The sequence below is a fragment of the Orycteropus afer genome, unplaced genomic scaffold (genome assembly GCF_000298275.1).
Source record: "Orycteropus afer afer isolate SDZICR_OR568_19922 unplaced genomic scaffold, OryAfe1.0 scaffold00292, whole genome shotgun sequence".
In the NCBI taxonomy this organism is placed as follows: Eukaryota; Metazoa; Chordata; class Mammalia; order Tubulidentata; family Orycteropodidae; genus Orycteropus; species Orycteropus afer.
This window is the reverse complement of record NW_006921879.1, coordinates 1171388-1192831: the sequence shown is the minus strand read 5'-3', so window position 1 is coordinate 1192831 and position 21444 is coordinate 1171388. Positions and strand designations below refer to the sequence as shown.

Here is a 21444-nt window from a genome sequence, read left to right as displayed (position 1 = left end):
TGCCCAACCTTCCTTCCGAGGAGTGGCTGGTGGGTTTGAACCGCCAGCCGTCTGGTTAGCAGGCAAGTGTCTTAGCCACTATGCTACCAGAGCTCCCAAGATCCCAGTAGTGCTTCATAAACACAGTTTCTTAGCTAGAGAGGTAATGACCTTTATTGGAGTCAACACAGGGTGATTGACTCTTCAGAGCTCACAGGGAACATTTCTTTATGGATGAACTCTTACCTAATTCTCCTCTTGTCCCTTGAGGGATCTTTCCTTTTTTTTTTTTGCCCAACTGGTATAGTAGAAAGTGCACTGTATTTAGAGTAAGGAGACTCAAGTTCAAGTCTAGGTTCTGCTCCTAATCAATTAGACAACTTTTTAATTATTTACGTTCCTGAACCTCAATTTCCTCATCCCTACAGAAGGCAAGTTCCTGTCAAATCTATCTCACAAGGGATTACAGGAGTCCTATGGATACACATTGAAAGGCATGAAGCTTTAACTAAATATAAAGTGATATTTCCTTGTTTTCTTCTTTCCTTCTGACTGTCCCTCTCCTCACAGGTCACTTCACTACCTTGTCAGAGCTGGGAAGATTTCTAGTTTAAGAACAGGAACAGCTCTGTCCATAAATCCCATACATTTCTTCCATTTGTTTCCTCCCTTTATCATGGTGCCAAGATAAGACAGGAGGAAGGACAGATGAGAGCTGTACAAAGGCATAGACCAGGGAACCCACCCCTGGCCTCTTTTGGGTCTAAGCATCTCCTCTGGAGCTTATCTCACAAAGTTTTCAGCCTCAGACCATCCTCAGCTTCCCAGAAGACCCTGAGCCCTGGAAGGACCCCAAGAGATGAGGGAAAGAGAATGTTCTGAATATGGGAGGAGTGATGCAGAGGTTTGGAGAGGGAATAAAGGCATACAGCCAAGGAGTGAGGAGAGCTGGAATCCTAAAGGACTTTGTCCCAAGTGCACAGGAACTAAATGAAATTGCCCGGAGTCTCTTTTCTGGGTGAGGGTCATAGGCCATGATGCAGGGTGCGTTCATGCATTGCTCTTTGTACTTGCACTGGGGGTGCTTTCCTGAGGAGTGCTCTGGTGGCAGTTTTTATGGCCATTCTTTCAGGCTATCATGGGGGTCTTACAGGTGGTGGCCACATTGGAGAAGGAGTCATGCAGGAAGATGTGGTCTTCGCAGCATTTTTTTTGTGCTTGTTGATGCCGCCCATCATGGTGTTGCTGCACGTACTGAGTTTCAAACCACTGAGCTGGAGTCTTGTCCTTTGGTTTGGCACTCACTGTGAATTTGGCTTCCCACAGCAGGAGCAGCAGGAACTAGATTCCTGCTCTAGTTGGTGTCACCTCTCTTAGGAAGGACAGTCAGAATGGAGGGTTGTGGTAGTTGGGGACAGAGAGCAGGAGGTGTTCAGTTAAGAAATTAGGGTCCCTGGGTGGCATAAATGCTTTGCATTTGGCTGCTAACCTAAAGGTTGGCAGTTTGAACATACACAGCAGCAATGCAAAGGAGAAGCCTGGTGATCTGCTCCCATAAAGATTACAGCCAAGAAAACCCTGTGGAGCAGTTCTACTGTGAAACATGTGGTATTGCCATGAGTTGGAAATGACTTGATGACAGCAGGTTACACCAGCCAATCACCATCTCCCTACCTTATTGTCTCTTTTCCTCATTCCATGTCTCATTCTTTCCCCCTCTGGGTACCCACATCCACCTTAACCCTGATCCTCTAACTCTGTGACCCATTTCCCCTCACCTTATACCCCTATCTTCCTTCATTCTGTCTCTACTGCTTCTCTCTGTTCTTCCTCCTCTCCCTCACATCTCCATCTCCTTTGCGTTCTCATGTCCCTATGCCTGTATCCTCATTCTTTTATCACATCCCCTCCACGTCCTTATCCCCTCCTTCCCCATGTCCTCACTTTTTTTTCCCCCATTTTGTACCTCCATCCCACGACATCACTCTACTTTTTCCCCTCTGTGTGTCCTCATCCCCTTCACAATGAGCCCCTCCTCTGTCCATTTTATCACTCATGTGAGTGTAATCTCATCCAGACAGAATCCACCTCATGTCTAGCCTCTCTCCTCATCCATCTCTTATCCCAGGTCCACCTCCTCTCTGAGTCCTTGTGTTTCGTCTCTTACTCCTGTTCAGTGGTCTGAGCAGGCATACTCCTGGGCTGTCAGATCTCTGAGGGCCTCTTCACATGCCTAACTTCTTCAGAGCCTGCATGGACTATGTGACACCTGTTTGACGGTGGGCCCAAGGCTTTTGAACAGTCCCTGGAGCAGGAAATGATTCAGGATCATGCCTCTCTATGTGTCCCAAATAAGTGGATATCTATGAAGTTAGTGTACCTGTCTAAACATGCTCAGCAATGAGGAAGCTTCAGTCCTCACATTCAAAGACTATATTTGGCACCTAGCCACATGGTTTTCATGACTATTTAATAAAGTACCTGACCCAAGTGTCAACCCAAAGTAAATTTCAGGGAAAAATGTCATTTATCTCCTTTTGTATCCACTTTTGGTCCATGATACTGGGAAGAGCCAATCACTGTGGTTTTAAGGACTGATTTTTCTCTGATCTGATGTACAGATAGAATAGCCTAGGAAGTTGGTTGGTATGGTTTCTTGGCCTTGGGAGATATGGCTATGATTCAGAGGAGATGGAGGAGACCAGGGAGGTGGATGAGTCATCACAGTCACAATGCTCGCACCATCTCCAGCAGCTCAGAGATTCCACAGTGATTCATTCCTTTGGTACTCTCCAGTTCCAGATGCCAACCAAGGCCACCTGGCTTTACCTTGAGGAAACACCCAACCTACTTATCCTTCACTACCCTCCTTATTGAAAGTTGCAAAACTTAAACATTGTTCAAATGTTTGTGCTAGAAAATGCTGCTGCTGCTGTTGCTCTCAACATCCTGCTTTAGCCCTCCCTATGCCTTGCATGTCCTACTCCTTGTGGCAGTGACAGCTGTGTGGAGAGCTTGGGTTGGTGCTGCCTTGGGAACTCCAGTGAGTTTGAAACGTGGCGCTAAGGAGAACAGAGATGATGAGGCAGAGAGGCAGCACTGTGGGTGAGAAGGCCTAGGAAATGGAATGACCAGTATTTTTGCTTTCAGAATTCACCTATAAGTAGTAGGTGAACATAGAATCTTGGGTTCAGGTTCATTCATGTAGATGACAAATATTTATGGAGTATCTACTACGTGCCAAGGTGCTTGGGATGTATCAGCAAACAAAGGAGACAAAACTCCCTACCTTTGTGGAGGTTACATTCCAGTAGCAAGAGATAGTAAAATAATAATAATAATAAATATCATATTTAACTGTATATTGCTCAAAGTGATAACTGCTGAGAAAAGTAGAATAGGGTAGGGATAGGTGGGTGGTGACTTAAAATAGGGTCATTGGAGTAGGTGACTCTGAGGCAAGACTTGGAAGTGAGAAAATGAACTTGTGCTTACTGGAAAGAAGAATGTTGCATGTAGAGAAAACAGCACTGCAAAAATGCTAAAGCAGAATATTGTCTGGGGTGTTTGAAGAACAGTAAGAAGCCCATGTAGCCGAAGCAGGCAAATGAACGGGTCAGAGGGACCAGTGTCCAGATCATGGAAAATCTAGATACTGTGGCATTTATTCTAAGCATAGTGGAGAAACCTGGGAGGATTCTGATCTAAGGGGCACCTGTTTGTTGTATGGATTGTAACTATCAAGAGTCCATGTAAACCAACTCAATCATACAGTTTGCATTATGGTCCAGAAGGCTAAATTTGGAGTCAGGAAGATGGTGTGTTTGTTTAGAGGCCAGGAGGACATCACAGCTGGAGAGTCACAGCTGTGGGTCAGGATAAAGAGTCTGCGGGAAGGAAAAAGATGGAGTTGGAGAAAGGAAACACCACTAGATGGCAAAAGAGGACCAGGAACAAGGAAAAGAGGTCTCTGGGTGGCCGAAGTGGGGCCTTGGCTGAGGGGACACTTACTCACTGCTTGCTTAAGGTGCCTGAATCTTTTCAGATTGAATTTATGGATAGAGAATTATGCCCCATGCTGCTGTAAAAACACAAATGTTTTGGAGATAAAATCCATGGTTCAAAGAGACTGTGGCTGGAACATGTAACAGCATGGGCCTGTTCAACTTTGGTGCAGAGGCTGGGGTAGGGTGTAAGAGGGGGGAGGAGGAGGAGGGTGGAAGGAGGAGTGACTCCTCATTTGAATTCCTAGCCTGAACTGTTTCTCACTTCCCATTATTCTACAATGAGATGTTTCCAAACCACGACTTGAACTACCTCCTGTGTTTTTCTGTCATTATGATTATCCTAGTTTGCTCTTTAATGCCATTAAATTATGCTGAGTTCTCCAGAAGGCTGCCATAATACTAGGTGAAAGTAAAGGAAACACATCCCTACTTTCTCAGGTGAAATGGAAAAGGGAGTAAAGGTGGAGGTCTGCATGTGAAATCTGGAGAAGAGGTGAAATCATCCTCTGCGTAATTCAAGCTCCAGCTTTGCCTCAATTGCCTGGGTGCGGAGGTGATTTTATTGTACTTATTTATTTGCTTAAACTATCCAGCTTCACTTTGCACTTGGTTGGATAATTTTGCCATTTCCCCATCACTACATTCCATTTGTCCATGGGGCAAAAGGAAAAGATGAAGGAAGGGGAAAATGTTAAGGAGAACCAAAGGAGGCCAAGGATTGGTCAGAGCATCTGGCAGAAGGGAGAGGAAAAAAATCAGAGGGAGAGCAGAAGAGAAATTGGTAGAAGAGAAGATGAGAGGGAAGAAAGACCCCCAAACAACAACTTCTATCCAAGAGTACGAATAGCTACTTTGGCCTCCTTCTCACTTTATTGCCAGAGTCACTGCTGTTGGCCCAACTTCTCCTCAGGCTGCCACTATTTTTTTTTTTTTTAAACTTGTCAGGAGGGTGTGTGTTGTGAAAATCCCAACAGTGCCAGGTGGACCTGTGCCTGTCTTCCCCACAGGACAACAGCTGCTGCTTCCTCTAATCCTCCAATGGGAGGGTGTGTGTGTGTGTGTGTGTGTGTGTGTGTGTAGGAATTGGGAGAAAGGAGGGCTGGGCCTGGATTGGTGCCCACCCTTCAGAGCCAAGCCTCTCTCTCTTCCGGAGTTCCACACAGCTTCTGGATACCAATGGAAAGCCCACCAGAGTTTCTCTCCAAGCAGGAACAGACCCAAGTTCTGTTATCCAAATTTTGTTGATCCTAGGATAAATAAAGGTAACGGCTCATTTTGTAGACAGAGAAAGTGAAATATACAGCAAGTTGGGGTCAGATGTGGGACTCACTTCGGGTCTCTGAATTCTCATGACCTTTCCTGGAACAGCTGTGGGTCTGAAGGAGACAGCACTGACATAAGGCTGGAATCCTTGGCTCCCAGACCAATGCCTTTAGACAAGGCAGGATGTAGTAGAGGGAGACCTGGTCTGGGGGTGAGAGGCTTCAGCAGGTCACTCTCTTGCTCATAAGCCATTGCTAGCTCCCCATTTATCTACAGAACAAAGTATAAATTCCTTAGCCGGATAGTCAAGATCTGCCACAATCTGGAAAACCTGTCTTTCCAACTTTATCTCTGACTTTTCTTCTACGGCATGTTTTGACTCAAGCTAAGCTTATTTTCTCCCTTTTCTCAAACATACCTCTCATAATCCCTTTTTTTCTCTATTTAACTCTGAAATGTCCTTCAAGACCTATCCGAAGGCTCCAGATGAACCACCCCAGGAAAATTTTCTCTGGCCCTCCCAATTCAGAGTGATCTTTCTCACCTCTAAATTCCTACAACATTTGTTATCTTCAAAGCATGTAATTTTCTGCCTTAAATCATGGAGTATTTCTTCATATGTATTTATCATTTTCCTCCAGTTTAGACTGTCAACTCCCAGAAGACAAGAACTACCTGTTAAACCTTTTTTGTACCTCTCACAGAGCATAGCATGGTGCCTTGCTTATAAGTGACCCTAACTGATTAACAACAACAACAACAACCAGGATGGCAGTTTGGAACCACTCAGTCCACACTCAGCACTTTTCCTGGCCCTCTGCTCATGCCTTTGTAATATCTATTACATGTAACTTTCCTACTGGATTTTATGTTTAATCTATATTGAAAATGTTTTACTGGTTGGTGGTCCCAACCTTCATTTACTTTTATATGTTTTATATAAGCACTATTTGCCATAGTGCTTTTCAGATTGTTTCTAGCAACTATTTTTTTTTTAATTATTTAAAAATAATTAATATGGGGCACGAGTAATCATAGAAAACTTCATGGAGATGAATTTTAAGTTAGGACTTAGAGGGGCCCCCTAGATTGGTAGATCAGGGGTAGGGGCCACTAAGGTTGTTAGAGGAATAAAAGAGGTTTGCAGATACCAAAAGTGAGTTGGGAAAAAATGGAGGAAAAAAGGAATGTTGATGCATAACCTAGGAAACAATATCCAGTTTTCCATTTATATATCATTTAATGGTTAAAAAAAAAAAAAAAGTGGCTGTGACAATGGGCTGAAGCATCATGATTGTGAGGATGGCACAGCACTGGGCAGTGTTTCGCTCTGTTGTACAAAGGGTCTCTATGAATCAGAATCGACTCAATGGCACCTAACAACAAATAATGGTTAGAAAGCGTATTCATGCTTACTGTCTCATTTTATTCTTACAGCCTCATGAAAGTGTTTTCTCACTTTACAGAAGAGGAACAGAAGCTCAGTAGTCATCCAATATCAAGGCCTAACCAATTCATTTAAAATGTGTGTGCAGGGCTGAGTGGTAGTGGGTGGGGGGAGTGAAAAATGGTGGTGGGTGGGTGGGATATGAAGAAAGAGGTAGACCAAAAGGCATGAAGAGCCCCTTCCTCGCCTCAGAAGAGCTGCAGCCTTGAGGGAATAGGGAAGAGATGCTGTGATTCATAGTTGGGACCACAATGTTGTTGCCTTTCTCAACCCAAAGGCCTGAGTCAGCCAAGCTCAGGGACCATCCTCCATTTGGGATCTCACTTGGTGTTGGCTTGTGGACCAGGATGAAGGTTATGGATACCTGTCTGAGTGGGCCTTACTCTCACTTTGTTGGCTGTGCACACTTTATCAGGGAAGTCATTCAAGCAGAGGCTTCTTAAACAGGAAGACTCTGGGCTGCCTTCATAATTAAAACTGATGGGGCAAAAAGGGATGAGGATCCAGCCTTCCAGGCAAAGGAGAGAGCAATAGCAAGGTCATGGAGATGGGTTGGGGCTTGATGTGGGAAGCAGACAGGGATAGAGATGCAGTTGTAGAGCTGGACAGGGGTCAGATCATGAAAGGTCTTATGCCCTGTGGGATGTAATTTGGGCTATATCTTATAAGAAGCAAAAAGGTATTGCACAATTTTAGGCAAAAGAGAAGACTATATTTTTACTCTGACAGTTATGTGAAAGATACATTTGAGTGGGGCTTTACCAGATGCCATGCAGTGAATTACTTAATATGGTCCTTCTAGCTATAGTCTGTGTGACTCCTATACAATGTTGGGTGAGACTATGTGAATGAGGTGCTTGTGGCCCACCAAAAGAATTGAACAGCTTGCTGCTAATGCAGATAAAGTACATGGAACCTGTAATGGTTAAGGTTATGGGTCAAATTGGCTGGGCCACGATTTTCAGTAGTTTGGTAGTTATGGAATTGTGCAATTTGGCAGTTATATAATGATGTAGTCATCCTCCTAGTTTGATGTAATTTCCCTCCATTTTGTGATCACCTCTATGCCTGTGGTTATGTTCCCATTTGGGAGTGAGTTGTCCATTATGTTAATGAGGCAGGATTAGGGTAGGATGTATCTTGAGTCACTACCTTTCTAGAGGATATAATCCAAGTCCTCACCCTTATTCCAGTCAGCACCATTCATACCTTTTCACTGCCTTGCTCAAGTAAAGGGTGTTTCCTTGAAGGTTTCCTCTGCATCCAGTATGTATGAATGCTCTGGCGAAGTTCTCTCTCTTGCTCTGGATCCTACATCCAGCTCATCATCATCTGACTCCCTGTTCTTGGAACCTGGGTCAGCAGCTTACTCTCTGACCTGATTTGCCAGATTCTATTGCCTTGTGAGCCAGCAGCCTGTCTTCTGACTTACTGATTTAAGTTTATCAGCCCTGCAACCATGTGAGTCAGGAGAAACCTCCAACCTGATGCCTGGCCCACAGATTTGGGACTTGCCAGCCTCCACAACTGTATGAACCATTTCTTTGACAGTCTGTGAGTTCTGTGAGATGTTATGGTGAATTATGAAACCCAAAGATGGGAGGGAGAGTACTCAAGGGAAGAGGAATTGTTGACGTTGGAGATGATGAAGTGATACAGCAGTTTGGAAAAGCTGGACATTTGGGATATTTTTTACCTCCACCTCATAAGAATAAGCTTTGTGTTGATCCTTCTAAAAGAAAGTATTCATGAACTGGAGTTGGAGAGTATGTGGTGCCCAGGAGAGAGGAAAAAGCCTTAATGGGGGAAGAGATAGGAATGGAAGAGACTGATTTGAGAAAAATTTTAAGTAAAATTGTCAGGGTTTCATGCCTGATGAATTCATGCTCATATTGAGTATTCACTATGCTTCAGGCACTGGGCCCAAAGCTCATAATATACATCTTAATGAATCCTTCTTGTTTAAGAAGGTTCTGCCACAAAGCTGCCATGAGGTATAAAATATTATCCCCATTTAACAGATGAATAAATTGGAGTTTAGTGGCTTAGTAAACTTAGATTGAAGATGTACATGTAAGCAGCAGAACCAGGATTCAATATTTCTGGTCTATTTTACAAAAAAAGCCTTGATCTTAACTAGCATGCAGTACTGACTACCAAAAGGTAGGGTTAGGGAGAGGGAAGGGTCACTCTCAGGTTTCTTGCACAGGTAACAGAAGAAACTGAGATAGAGGACATAGGAAGAGAAGTACATTGTGGGGAAGATGGGTTCAGTTTTGGACTCTAGTTTGTGGTATCAGAGCATATTTACAGGACCTGTGAAGTGAGGAAAGTATTAAGTCTCTCTGTGGCTCTTTCCCTGTCTTTTTCTAAGCTATACAGTGGGCCCTGGAGTGTTCTGGTTTCTGACTCTTTTTTCTCACCCTCCAGCATGAAGGTGATAAGTCTCTCCAAAGAGGAAGTTTATCACCTGAACAACACCCTGTGGAAGCCAAGGACGATAGCTAACAGGTTTCAGAGAGCCAGCCCTTTGGTTCTGATGAAGGGGCAGATATGGATGCAAAAGAGAGACAGACCCTTTCCCCAGCATGACAAACTCCCCAAGGACCAAGTAACATGAAGAATATGTCAGGTCAGGCTTAGGTACCCTAGACTTCCTCAAGTGCAGGCTAATCCAATCTGCCAAGTTTGAGACTACAGGGTCAGCATGCATGGATTTCCAGGAGTGCTGTTATAGAGCCTCAGGTTCTATTAAGAGGTATTAGTGGATTGAGTAAAGTCCACCTTCTCTTAAGTGGAGGCCATGTGGAGGCCTTTGATTCTCAGACCAACACTCTGGTGGGAGGCCTCTGTGTACATGGCCTCTTGGGCTCCCATGGAATGAGAGCGTGATGGACCCTCTGTTCTCTGAGGATCAGAAATAAGAAGCACTCTGTTCTTCAGAAAAAAAGACAGTACTTTCTGTCTCACCTTTCAGTGGGAGCAGGGGCTATGGACCAGAAAAAAAACATCAAAGAAAACCTAAGAAGTTAAGGACTTCTGGCAAAGAAGCTGGAACTAAGTGTTCTGAAGACATCATTCATCCAACCCCTTCAGCACAGGGGCTCCTCAAATCTTCCCACCCATCCAACCCCCTCAGCACAGGGGCTCCTTAAACTCAGGGGGTACTCTATCCTCCAGACTGGTTCCAATCCAGAAATCTTTCTAGTCTCTTCTCACCTCTGGGCTGTCCCCAGCCTCAGATAAAAACCTCTGCCCTCCCACACCTGCCCAGTTGGTCTTTATCTCTTGTCCTTCTTCTACAGTCAGAGAATTGTCAGCTTGCCCTGTTCCTCCTATCTACTCCGTAATTTTTACCAGAAGTAGTGGCCGGGGGACAGGGATAATTGGGAAGTGTCTCTCATTCAAGAACCAGTTGGATCTCTTATTCTTCAATTGTTGCAACTCACGGACTGGGTGAGGCTGAGACCCTGAGGTGGACCACGGGAGAAGGGGAAATGGCTGAAGGTAGCTGACCTGTTGGGTGAGCTTGATCAAGTGTCTCTTCTTTCTGGATCATGATGACCTGGGCTGAGTGATCTCTGAGGTAGCTTCCAGCTCTTAAGAGTATAGGGGAAGACACCTATTCCTTATTCCTGACTAAAACCCTTTATAAACCCTAAGAAGACTTTTGTTCAGTGGGAGAGCAGAGGCTAGCATAGGCGCAAGCCCATCTCCATCTCTCCCTTGCAAGCTGCTCCCTTCTCCTGTCTCTTTAATAAACTTTGGTTTGTGTGGGGGAAAAAAAAAAAAAAGAGTATAGGGGAAGAAACATAGGTAAGGCTTGGGGATGATGGAGGCCCACATTCGACTCTAACCACCTTAACTCTGCCAGCAGGAGGAATGACACCAGCTGTGGCACGACTGCTTTTCTTCCAGCTTGTTCTAGAACCAACTCTGATCCTGGGTATCAACCTGCAGCATGCCATCAAGAACTTTGAACATATATTCATTGACTTCCCCCGGGTTGAGTACTCAAACAATTTCCAGGGCTACTGTAATGGTATTATGGGCTACGTGCGGGGCAGAATGCAAAGATGGGATTGTCCAAAGATCCATTACGTGGTACATGTCTCCTTTAAATCCATCCAGAAGTACTGCAAGCATACTGAGGACTTCTGTGAGAGCTATAATCAATACTGCACATTGACCAAGGACTCCTTTCCCCTCACGATCTGCCAACTAATAGACAAACAGCCACCCACCAGCTGCTACTACAATACCACCCTAAGCAACCATCAGCTCTACCTGCTCTGTTCCCGCCAGTATGATGCTGAACCAATAGATATCATTGGCCTCTTCTAGGGAAGGGGAGCTTTAATTCTGAACTCCCCCATCTCTGCCTCCATGCATCAGCCTTTCCCTATTTCTAAAATACTCATCCCTGACACAAGGCTTCCTTCCTGACTTCCAAGACGGGCAGAGTTCTCTTCTCCCTAGAGACCAAGGCAGGAAAGACGTTCAGAGCTTTGGCTACCACGTGAAGTCATACTGTCTTCTAGGCTCTTTCCAACTTGTCTACACTACTCCCCTTCCCCCCTCCTTTTCTTCCCCCAGGGACAGTTTTACCCACCCAAGAAGCTGACTCTGTCCAGTTGGCAGTGACTGTCCATCCACTGGGCCAGATCCTGAATCCTGGACGATGTCCCAGAGCCTCAGCTCACACCATGGAAACAAGCTCCCAGCTTCCGCATCTCACCTCTGCATCCCCACCACTCTTCTCTTCTCAGTCTTCCCCCACTACCCTGTAATTTCCCCCCTCACTCACTCACACAGTGGGTACCTCTAGCTATAGGAACCTCCCTGAGACACATTTTAACATCTTAACTCCCCTCAGTTCCCATTCTGCTCATCTTTGAAATCATTGATTCTCACTTTATGTAATCTGTCGTTGCTTCCTTCCTTCTACCACGGAGTTCAGCACTGCCTTTTCTCAACATTCCCAACCTCCTTTAGTGGCCCTACCTTCCTTTTTCTAACTTCTTTTCCTTCCGTCCTCTCACTTTGGCTCACTGGAATTTCAAGTTATCTTCTCTGGTCTGTTCCCCCAAAGATTCCCACTTTCCTTTCCGTCTAGTAACTTGTCCTGAACTTAAACTTCAGCTTCTGTGATTGACAATTCAGAGAATCAAGAGAGCCTAGCTGTAGCTGCATAAAATTTCGAGTTATATAAGATCTAACCACTGGGAGAAATGGGATGAAGGGTATATGGGACCTCTCTGTACTATTTTTGCAATTCCCTGTAAATCTATAATCATTTCAAAATAAAAAGTTAAAAAAACACATATCTGTTCTGATTTAAATGCTTTTTCCTCAATGCACCGAGACTCCTACTCTTGGAGGCCTGGAAGCCACCCAAGCCTGGCCATCTTCCAGGGCTACACTTAGCAGTCAGTAGGATCTTCTGCTCCATATGTACCATGATGGAAGTGGAGTGGGGTAAAACTCAGTCCTGGGGCTAAAAGCAGATTCTCCTTTTTACCAGCCCTAGGTAAACTAATAATAGAAGTCAGACTTGAGTAGATTTGTGCCCCACTCTAGATGGCTTCTATTTATCCTTTCAACAATACCTAGTTTGCAACAGATGAGGAAGGGTCCAGTAAGTGGTATGGTGGGAATTCAGCTTGCTAACTTTTATTTTTCCCAATTTTTATTGTGATTTGAGTGAAAGAGCAAATTCATTTTCCATACAGAAGTTCATACACATTTTGTTTCATGACATAGACTGCAATTCCCCACAATGGAACAGCTCTCTTCCCACTTCCTCCCTGAAGTTAGCTCTTCCCTGTGTTCTTCTTTCCTATGCATTCCTGCCCCCCTCCCCCAGCTGTCTCTCTGTGGAAGCACTGCCCTTCTGTTCTCCCATGATTGATCGCTCTAAGGAGTGTATCTACCTGATGTAAATGTTCACCCTATATGCCTGTCTATTGTTTGACTGGCAGCCATGGGGGTGAGTTCAATTCCAGGATAAGTAGGGGCCATTGTCTTGGGGGTGGGGGCGCTCACTAGGCTCTATCAGACCAGTAAACTTGGTCTTTTTTTTCTTTTTTATTATTGTTTTATGATTTTGAGTTTTGTTCCACATTGCTCTCCCACTCTATCCACGATCTCCTGCACTGATCCCTTTCCGAGAGATCGACAGGAGTAGCCGGGCACCATCTAGTTCTTCTGGTCTCATGGTCATATAGGCTGAGGATAGCATGGTCTACTAGTCCCTTGGACTGATTTTTCCCATGTGTCTTTGTTTTTATTCATTCTTCTTTGCTCTGGTTGAGGAGAGACCCATTGTTGCATCTAGATGGCTGCTTTCAAGCTTTTAAGAACCCGGTCACTACTCACCAAAGTAGGATGCAGAACAATGTTTTTGTGTAGTATGTGATGCCAATTGAGCTTGTCAGCTCACTTACTTTGGACAAGTCATCAGGAAAGACCAATCGCTAGAAAAGGACATTATGGTTGGTAAAGTAGATAGAGGTCAATAAAAACAAGGGAAACCCTCAATGAGAAGGATTGACACAATAACCAAATCAATGGATTCAAACAAGCAACAATCATGAGGAAGGCAAAGGACTGGGCAACATTTCATTCTTTTATCCATAAGGTCATTATGAACTGGAGCTGACTGGAGGGCAATTAACAGTAAAATGTCAAATCAGGAATTGCTACTCTCTTTGCTACTCTCTCTGGTGGCATAGTGGATAAGGCACTTGACTGCTAACACGAAGGTCAGTGGTTCAAACTCACGAGCTGCTCCACAGAAGGAAGATGGGGCAATCTACTTCCATGAAGATTTTCAATCTTGGAAATGCAGTAGAAGTTGCTATGAGTCAGAAAAGGAGCTCTGGTAGCATAGTGTCTAAGGCACTTGACTGCTAACCAGAAGGCTGGCGGTTCAAACCCACCAGCCACTCCTCAGAAGCAAGGTTGGGCAATCTACTTCTGTAGTGATACTGCCTCAGAAACCCGAGGAGTCGTAATGTGTTGAGTGAGACTCGATGGCACAAAACAACAATAACAACATGAGTCAGAAATGACTCTATGGCAGTGAGTTTGGGAGGTAAAGGAGCTCTGGTGGCATAGTGGTTAAAGCATATGACTGTGAACCAAATGGTCAGCAATTTGAACCCAGAAGCCACTCCAAGGGAGACAGACGAGGCAGTATGCTTCTATAAAAATTTACAGCCTTGAAAACTCCATGGAGCAGCTCTATTCCTAACCCTATAGGGTTGCTAAGAGTTGGAGAGGGTTGCTAAGAGTTGGAGAGGGTTGCTAAGAGTTGGAGTCGACTCAGTCTCAGTGGATTTGGATTTTGGGGTTTGGTTTTGGGAGGTAGAGGAGGTGAATACCAACAAAATGTGATCATAAGTAGCAAATCTTTGTTTCCACATCTAGTTCATCTCTTTTCTCCAAACTTATCCCCCAGTCCCATTGGTTAGCAGTCAAATGCCTTGGGCACGAGGTTTCTCTATTCTCTCTCTTTCTTCACCAACGGTTCCATCTGTTCTTCACCCTAATAGAAGACAGTGCTCACTAGCTGTTGCACACACAGATGTTTATTGTTTCCCATGCTCCCTGGAGTTGAAGATGTAGGGTCAGGGGCTAGCAGGTTAAGATGGGGCTTCTCTACTTCTTATCATAGGTTCCAGCACCCTTGTAGCCACTCACATAGCCTGAGTTGTCAGTCAACTCCTCTCGTCCTGCAAGGCCCCTTCCTTTGCCGCTTTCATCAAAACGTTCCTTGTGGGAGCCAGTGTACTTGCTGGTGTCTGTCAGTCGGTCCACTCCACCCACTGCTGTTGCTTTCTGCAAGTCAGAGGATCAGAGTTTGCGCCTTCTTCCCTCCCCTCCACTGTTACACCCATTTCCTAAAGACAGACTTGTATACTGCTAGTGCTGGGGGCTCTTGCTCTGCTCATGGCATGGTGCTGCTTTCTTGGTGTCCAGATGCAACTGGGACAAGGGCCATCCACTCAGGAGGGAGGAGGAGTCCGGTATATGGGAATGTGTGGGATATCTGGGAGGAGACAGGGTGGATTTTTCTGTTTCTAGAAGAGTTATTCTGACTTGGCTGCTGACAGAAGATTTCAACCCCAGACTCAATATACAAGGTCCCTTCTACTGGGAAGGCCCTATTTGAAACCCAGAGTGTAAAGAGATTTTACTACAGTGGTGGCAGTTAGAGAACAGAGAGTAAGGGAGGCAGGTTAGAAATAAGATATTGTTCTAGGAACAGAAAGAGGAGTGGAGATTGGGCATCAAATTGTCTGCATTGTCTGTCCTCACAAAGCCACCAAGTCCTAGTTGCCTGGATTCAGATACTGGAGCCTTGGAAATGAGTCTAAATTCTATTAAAATAGCTGTGGACTTTGAGCAAGTCACCTCTTTCTCCTCTCTGGGCCAGTTTCCTCGCCTCTGAAATAACTAGATGATCTCTAAAGTCTGTTCCAAACATCAACAGGCTAGAGAGGCTTTCTGCCCTGTCTACCTATAATTACATTGTTGGCCGGAATTGAGATTTGAAGGTGGAAAGGGAGACTGGAGCAACGGGGATTTAGGGAAGTAGGATCAAGGGTTAGCGAAGAAGGTTCCTCACAGTAACACCAGTGGTGGCTGGATCTTTGCCCTCCATGAGTTTATAAATGTTCTCCAGGGCTTCATCTGGGTTCTTCCCCTTGAATCGTTTCTGGCCCAGCTCCTTCATTGCCTCCTGGAACTGTGCAAATGTGATGGTTCTGGCATTCTTGGCCCTGGGCAGTCAAACAGAAATCCAGGAACTCTGGAACATGAACTCATCCACCATTCAAGGTCCAATCCTTCCCTTAGTTAGATTTGGCCTCTTTAGCCCTATCACTGGGTGTCTTGTACCCAGTGACAGTTGCCCAGTGGGTGCTCTAAGCAGGCCCACCACAAATGTTCAGCCACATGAACCCTTGCACGTTCTACTGTCTTGTTCATTCTCTCTCTCTGCCTCCCCTTCCCCCCACACTCATTCCTCTTTCTGCCTGTCCTTCATTGGTTCCCTACTTGACTTTGCTAAACACAATGTCCACGTCGGTAGAGGTGACCATTTTGCCATCCATGATGCCACAGTCTTTGCATAGCTTGGAGAAATTCTTGTTGTTCATCTCAGTACCACTGCTTGATGAGTCTCCAAAGACAGCAAACCGCTGGAACGTTTTCCCTGCTTCTGATGCCATTGTCAACTGGAGGTGGGGGAGAGAAGGGGCAAACTGAGAGGTGAGAAAGGAGGGGAAGGGAGGACTGAGTAATGAAGATGAGGGTTAAGATTAAATCAGAATCAGCAAAGGGAACAAACCTCCTCCCTCTTCTATCTACCCATTCTCCCTTACTCTCCATCCCACCTACCCCAGCTACAGTATTCTCTTCTCCTCACTAGGGATACCAGTGTGGATCTTACAGACTGAAAACTCACTACCACCTGCCCCTCTTCCCCACCACTTTTGTGTACCTGAGAGCGCCCTGATGATGTCTGACCCTTTCCAGCCTTTGTATATGTGTGTGTGCAGATATGCAGGAGTTGGCTGGCTGGAGAGAATGGCAAAAGGGAGACAGACAGGGCAGGAGAGGCAAGCTTCTATGACATTGGTAGTGTTTATGTGACATCACTTCCTGTCCTGTCTCTTTGGGGGAGGGGGCTTTTAGTCTCCTTAACTTACCTGCTGCATTGAACAAGTTGATGAATGCTGGGACCTCTCCAGATGGTCAAACTTCCCTCATCATTCCAGCCCAGTTTACCAGTGCTCTGGGCCCTGGTCAGATTGCCTTATGATCTGGCCCACAACAAAAGCTGAGGAGAGCCCAGGGAAAGGGTTAATGAAAACAGGTTGTCATGAGTCTAATATTGCCCTCCTTCCTAGTGTCTAGGCCCAGGAGTAGCCACCAACATGGAGAATCTCACTGGCTTTGGCAGATCAACCTCAAGAGGAACATTAAATAGCTTCCAATATTGAGAATGGCATGTCTAGTATTCAATTCCCCACCCAGATCGATTCCACACTAAAGACAACGCTATTTCCACAAACCAGCAGAGCAAGGATCTTTTTTTTTTTTTTTAAATTCTTATTGTGATTTGGGTGAAAGTTTACAGAACAAATTCATCTTCCATACAGCAGTTCATACACATTTTGTTTCATGACATTGACTGCAGTTCTCTACAACGGGACAGCTCTCTTCCCACTTCCTTCCTGTAATTACTCTTCCCTGTGTCCTTTTTTCCTATGCATTCTTGGCCCTAACCCCTTCCCCCCATATCTCTGTGCAACTACTGCCCTTCTGTTCTCCCATAATTGTTCATTCTAAGGAGTTTATCTACTTGATGTAAATGTTCACCTTATATATATGTCCATTATTTGACTGGAAGCCATGGGAGTAAGTTCAGTTCCAGCCTGGGTAACTGTTGTTGTTGTTGTTGTTGTTATGTGCCGTCGAGTCGGCCCCGACTCATAGCGACCCCTCCTTGGGTTTCCGAGGCAGTATCACTACGGAAGTAGGATTGCCCAACCTTCCTTCCGGGGAGTGGCTGGTGGGTTTGAACCGCCAGCCTTCTGGTTAGTAGTCAAGTGCTTTAGCCACTATGCTACCAAAGCTCCTGGGTAACTAGGTAGAGCAAAAATCTTGGAAAGACAGAGCTGGGGAGGTCAGGGTGAAGGGCATCAGGATGAGTCTCAGACTGAAACGCTTCCATATAGATTTCTATGTATGTCAAGGACATTTCTTAGGGGTTTCTTTCTTTGGCTTTTTCTCTGGCCAGAGCTCCTACACATAGATGAACTTCAGGGATACTAAAATAGAGTAACTAGGTTGGTGACTCCCATCATATCTAATCAGTCATCAATTCTAATTAAATGATCTTTTTAAAACCTTGTCTTACAAATTCATTCCTTTCTTTCTATTCCTATTGCTTCCACCCTTATTCAAGTCCTTGTCATCTCACATCTGGATGACTGTCATGGCTTCTAAATGACTTCTTCCCCAAATACTTCATTTCACCCACTGTACAATCCATCTTTATACCTCTCCCATCATATTAATTTTCACAAAACTGTTTTTCCTACCCATGATTCCTGCTCAAGAACATTCTATGGCTCTTCATTGCCAAATCTATTTGCTTGGCATTCAAAGACCTGTACAACTTAGCCTCAATACACCTTACCAAACATCACCCACTTCTCACCCAAATTATTCTTTAGTTCTCTATGAGCCATAATGGCTTAATCACCAGACCCTTGAGAGACTTCCTGGTTGTAGAAAGAGCATAGTCCTTAGAGCGGGATGGATCTGGGTGGGAATTTGAATCTTAGATATATTTTGCTGGCTGAGTAAACTTAACCAAAACAAACTCACTGCCATTGAGTCATTTCCAACTCATATCAACCCTCATTGAGTTTCCAAGACTGTAAATCTTTACAGAAGCAAACCATCTCATCTTTCTCCTGCAGCTGGTGGGTTTGAACCACTGAGCATTTGGTTAGCAGCCAAATGCCTTAACCACTACACCAGCAGGACTCCTAGATGAATGGTCTTGGGAAAGTCACTAAACATCTCTGCACTTCAGTTTCTTCATCTGTACCGTGGGGACAATAATACCTACCTTACAGTATTTGGGGGATAATACATGGGAAGCATCTTGCTTGTTGTTGTCGTTGTTGTTATGTGCCAAGGAGTCGGACACGACTCATAGCGACCCCTCCTTGAGTTTCTGAGGCGATATCACTAGGGAATTAGATTGCCCAACCTTCCTTCCAAGGAGTGGCTGGTGGGTTTGAACCACCAGCCTTCTGGTTAGCAGTCAAGTGCCTTCAGCACTATGCTACCAGCGCTCCTACATAGTAGCTAGTATACTCAGTTCTTCAGAGTAATTTGTGTATTCTGTCTCCAAACTTTCCCTCATGCTCCCTCTAAGCTTGGATAAAGAGCTCCTTCCTCTACTCAAATACTCCAGGGCTGCACTCCTCATAGGGGGTGCACTCTGTGAACAAAGCTCTTTTCCTCCTCTGAATTATAGTCAGAGAATGTTTCCCAACCCATGGTTTAAGGCCTCCTGTGGTGAGGGTTTCTGAATTATTGATAGGGCCCAGAGCATTGATCATCAATTATATAAAGAATATGCCTTGCACAAGTAGCTATTACTATAAATATATATATTTATAGTTGTTGTGAGTCTCAGAATACTGTACAAACTTGTTTGAAAGTTTGAAAGTGTTGCTGAATTCACAATTTGTCTTTAGTGTTTTCTCAGTCAGGAGATACTAATACCGTCATATGAGCATGGCAATCTCTGACCTCCCACTTGAGAAGGGTGAAAAACTACTGCTATAATAGGACATATGGTCTAAACAATTGATCATATATATACATTTTTTTTTTTCCCGGGATTTTCTCTGTGTTTATACCTTCTCTCAACAACTTGATAATTAGCTTCCAAAAGGGTGTGGCTAGACTTCACACTTTACATTCTTCATATCCTCTACACAGTGACTTGCACATGGCAGGTACTTAAAAATGCTGCTTAGTTGAAGGCACAGTGTGAAATGTGCTTCTGGCCCAAGGGAAGTTGGGCCACTTATACCCAGACCAGGAACTCCCCTGACAAGGAAGAACCCTATTTTATACCAGAACCAGCCTTACTTCTGCCTGCAACAGGCTGAGACCCCGAGGCCGAGGAAGCAAATGAATCCAGTGGAAATTTCCCACCTCCTCCCTTCCCCAGGCCCTGCAGGCCCCTTATCAGGTTCCCCCTGAGTCATCCTGACCCAGAGACTAATTTAGATGCTGGAACCTCCAGCTCTCCCTCCCTCCCCCACTCCAAGTAAGACTACTTTGGACACACCAGGGAAGGATGGAGGCAAAAGTTCTCTAGGCTCTTTCTTCTCCAGTTCCCCTAGGGCTTGTGTAATCTCTCTCCTTTCCTATGCATCTTTACTATGTTCCTAATTCCAGCAGGCTTTTCCCTGTCCAGGAAAGTGTTAAACTGGGATCCAGAGGCGAGAGGGAACTAGGTGAGGAGCCAAGTAGCCCTTCTTCAGTGCCAGTTTCTAGGGAAATAGTTATGGAGGGAGTAGGGAAAAGCAATAGAGGAAAGCTTGGGTGCTCCAAATTGGGGGATGTAAGAGGCCCTTTAGATTTTGGGGGAGTAGAAGGCTGAGTTTGATCTGACCAGTTCTTCTGCTCTGGGTCACCTCCTCCCTCTTGGCCCCTCCTCCTTTCCAATAGACTCTGCCAAGTGGGGATGAAAGGGGCATTGATGTTCCATCGATGGGGGAGGGCTGCGGGTGGTGGTTCCCAGGCAGGGGGGAAAGGGCAATTTTGGGGTCTTGGGGGGGGTCAGTCTGTGCAGGCGTTGCAGTTGGCAGCTCCAGTTCCATTGGCCATTGTTCCCAACTGGCCGGGTGCCCAGACCCCTAAATGGCAATTTAGGAACCAGGACGAAGGGGGTGGGGCTGGGATCCTGTGAGTGTATGTGTGTGTAGTGGGGCTGAAAGGGGGCAGGTGGGGAAAAATTCAATCTGGTTTCCTTGTGCCTAAGACAACTTCGAATGCCCTTAGCCACATCAGCCTTCTCATTCCAGGGGTCCTTCCTCTGAGGGGCACAGGCCGGGTGAGGAGCCTGGCACGGCAAACCACCCGGGCACCGAGCGAAACAGCAGTCCCTGAGACACCATCGCTGGGCATTGCGATTCAGCCGGGCCGAGTTGGTCTCACCCTCCTTTTCTGGGTTGGACTGGGAGGGGTTAGTGCCAAAGCCACAGGGTCTCTTGGGTCCCAGCCCAGGACACTGCGTCCTCCCCAAGCCCCCACTCCACCCCCGCAAGGCTGACCCCGCCCCCGCTCCTGTTTACCCAGGAGTCAGACTCCTTGGGGGTCCCAGGCCGCTCCTCCACAACCCCCTTGGTGCCTTGACCCGGGAGTCCCCGTTGGTCATCCTTTCCCCCTCCCCCTGCCTGAGATCTCCCTCTATTTATAGCGAACCCCAGAGCTTCTCCCCCCCCCCGCCCCGCCTTGTTTTCCAACTTCTCACGGAGCAGCCAGAGAGCAAGCGTCGGGACACTGCAGAGAGGAGGTACCAGGACCCTGGGTGCCCGGGAGTCGGAGCTGCCGCGCCCTCGACGCCCCTGCACCCGTTGCTGGCATAGCTGCCCCTCCCAGCGGGCGAGACCCCGTCCTCCTCAGCAGCGATCCCGGCCCACCTCCTCTTTCCTTAACCTAACTCTCTCTTTCCGGGAGGGTGGAGTCGAAATCATGGGGTGTTCGCACCCTGTGTTTGTCTCCCCACCTCCCCGCTTCTACTCCTGAGTCTGGGGGCGAGGGAAAGAGCCAGAGTGCGACAGGCAGATCCAGGTCACTGCCGGGGGACATGTTGAGAGGCGGGCATGGGGATCCCCGGCAGGGCTGAGAGATCCCTGCACACTCCTCACCGCCCGGTTGAGGGGCGTGTGGGGAGCGCGAGCGGAGCCTGCAAGCCTCCAGCAGTTTGCTTTTCTTAGAGTCCCTCCCGCCCCAGCACAGTCCCTCCCGGAGCTGCAGGGCGCCTGGGGCGGGGTAGAGGGGGGCGTGTTTACAGGGGGTCCGGGGCGGGTCTGTTGGGAGCTGTGGGCCCTTGGGCTGGCAGGGGCGGGCCGGGGGCGGGTCTGTGGGGGAGCCCGAGCCGGGGCGGGCCGTAGAGTCAAAGGCAAGTGAAGGTGGAAGCGG

The 21444-nt window shown here is 46.3% G+C and overlaps 2 protein-coding genes across 2 annotated transcripts; one reads left to right on the top strand and one right to left on the bottom strand.

Moving 5' to 3' along the window:
- The first annotated feature begins 10578 nt into the window (after positions 1 to 10578).
- RNASE13 (ribonuclease A family member 13 (inactive)) lies at positions 10579 to 11040 on the top strand. The gene has a single exon (XM_007951142.1). The coding sequence runs from the start codon at positions 10579 to 10581 to the stop codon at positions 11038 to 11040; it is 462 nt and encodes a 153-aa protein (XP_007949333.1).
- A 3318-nt stretch (positions 11041 to 14358) lies between these two features.
- Positions 14359 to 15932, bottom strand: TPPP2 (tubulin polymerization promoting protein family member 2). Its single transcript, XM_007951141.1, has 3 exons — positions 15760 to 15932; positions 15329 to 15482; positions 14359 to 14538 (listed from the first exon to the last, which is right to left on the bottom strand). Exons 1-3 carry the CDS (start codon positions 15930 to 15932, stop codon positions 14359 to 14361), a joined length of 507 nt encoding a protein of 168 aa, XP_007949332.1.
- Positions 15933 to 21444: the final 5512 nt, after the last annotated feature.

Bases quoted from the DNA above. Each gene is read 5' to 3' on its own strand.
- TPPP2 (XM_007951141.1), bottom strand. From the start codon at position 15,932: ATGGCATCAGAAGCAGGGAAAACGTTCCAGCGGTTTGCTGTCTTTGGA. The intron at 15,483-15,759 runs GTAGGGAACCAA...TTGACTGCCCAG, and splicing joins ATTGTGTTTAGCAAAGTCAA to GGCCAAGAATGCCAGAACCA. The intron at 14,539-15,328 runs GTGAGGAACCTT...TCTGACTTGCAG, and splicing joins CAGCCACCACTGGTGTTACT to AAAGCAACAGCAGTGGGTGG.
- RNASE13 (XM_007951142.1), top strand. From the start codon at position 10,579: ATGACACCAGCTGTGGCACGACTGCTTTTCTTCCAGCTTGTTCTAGAA.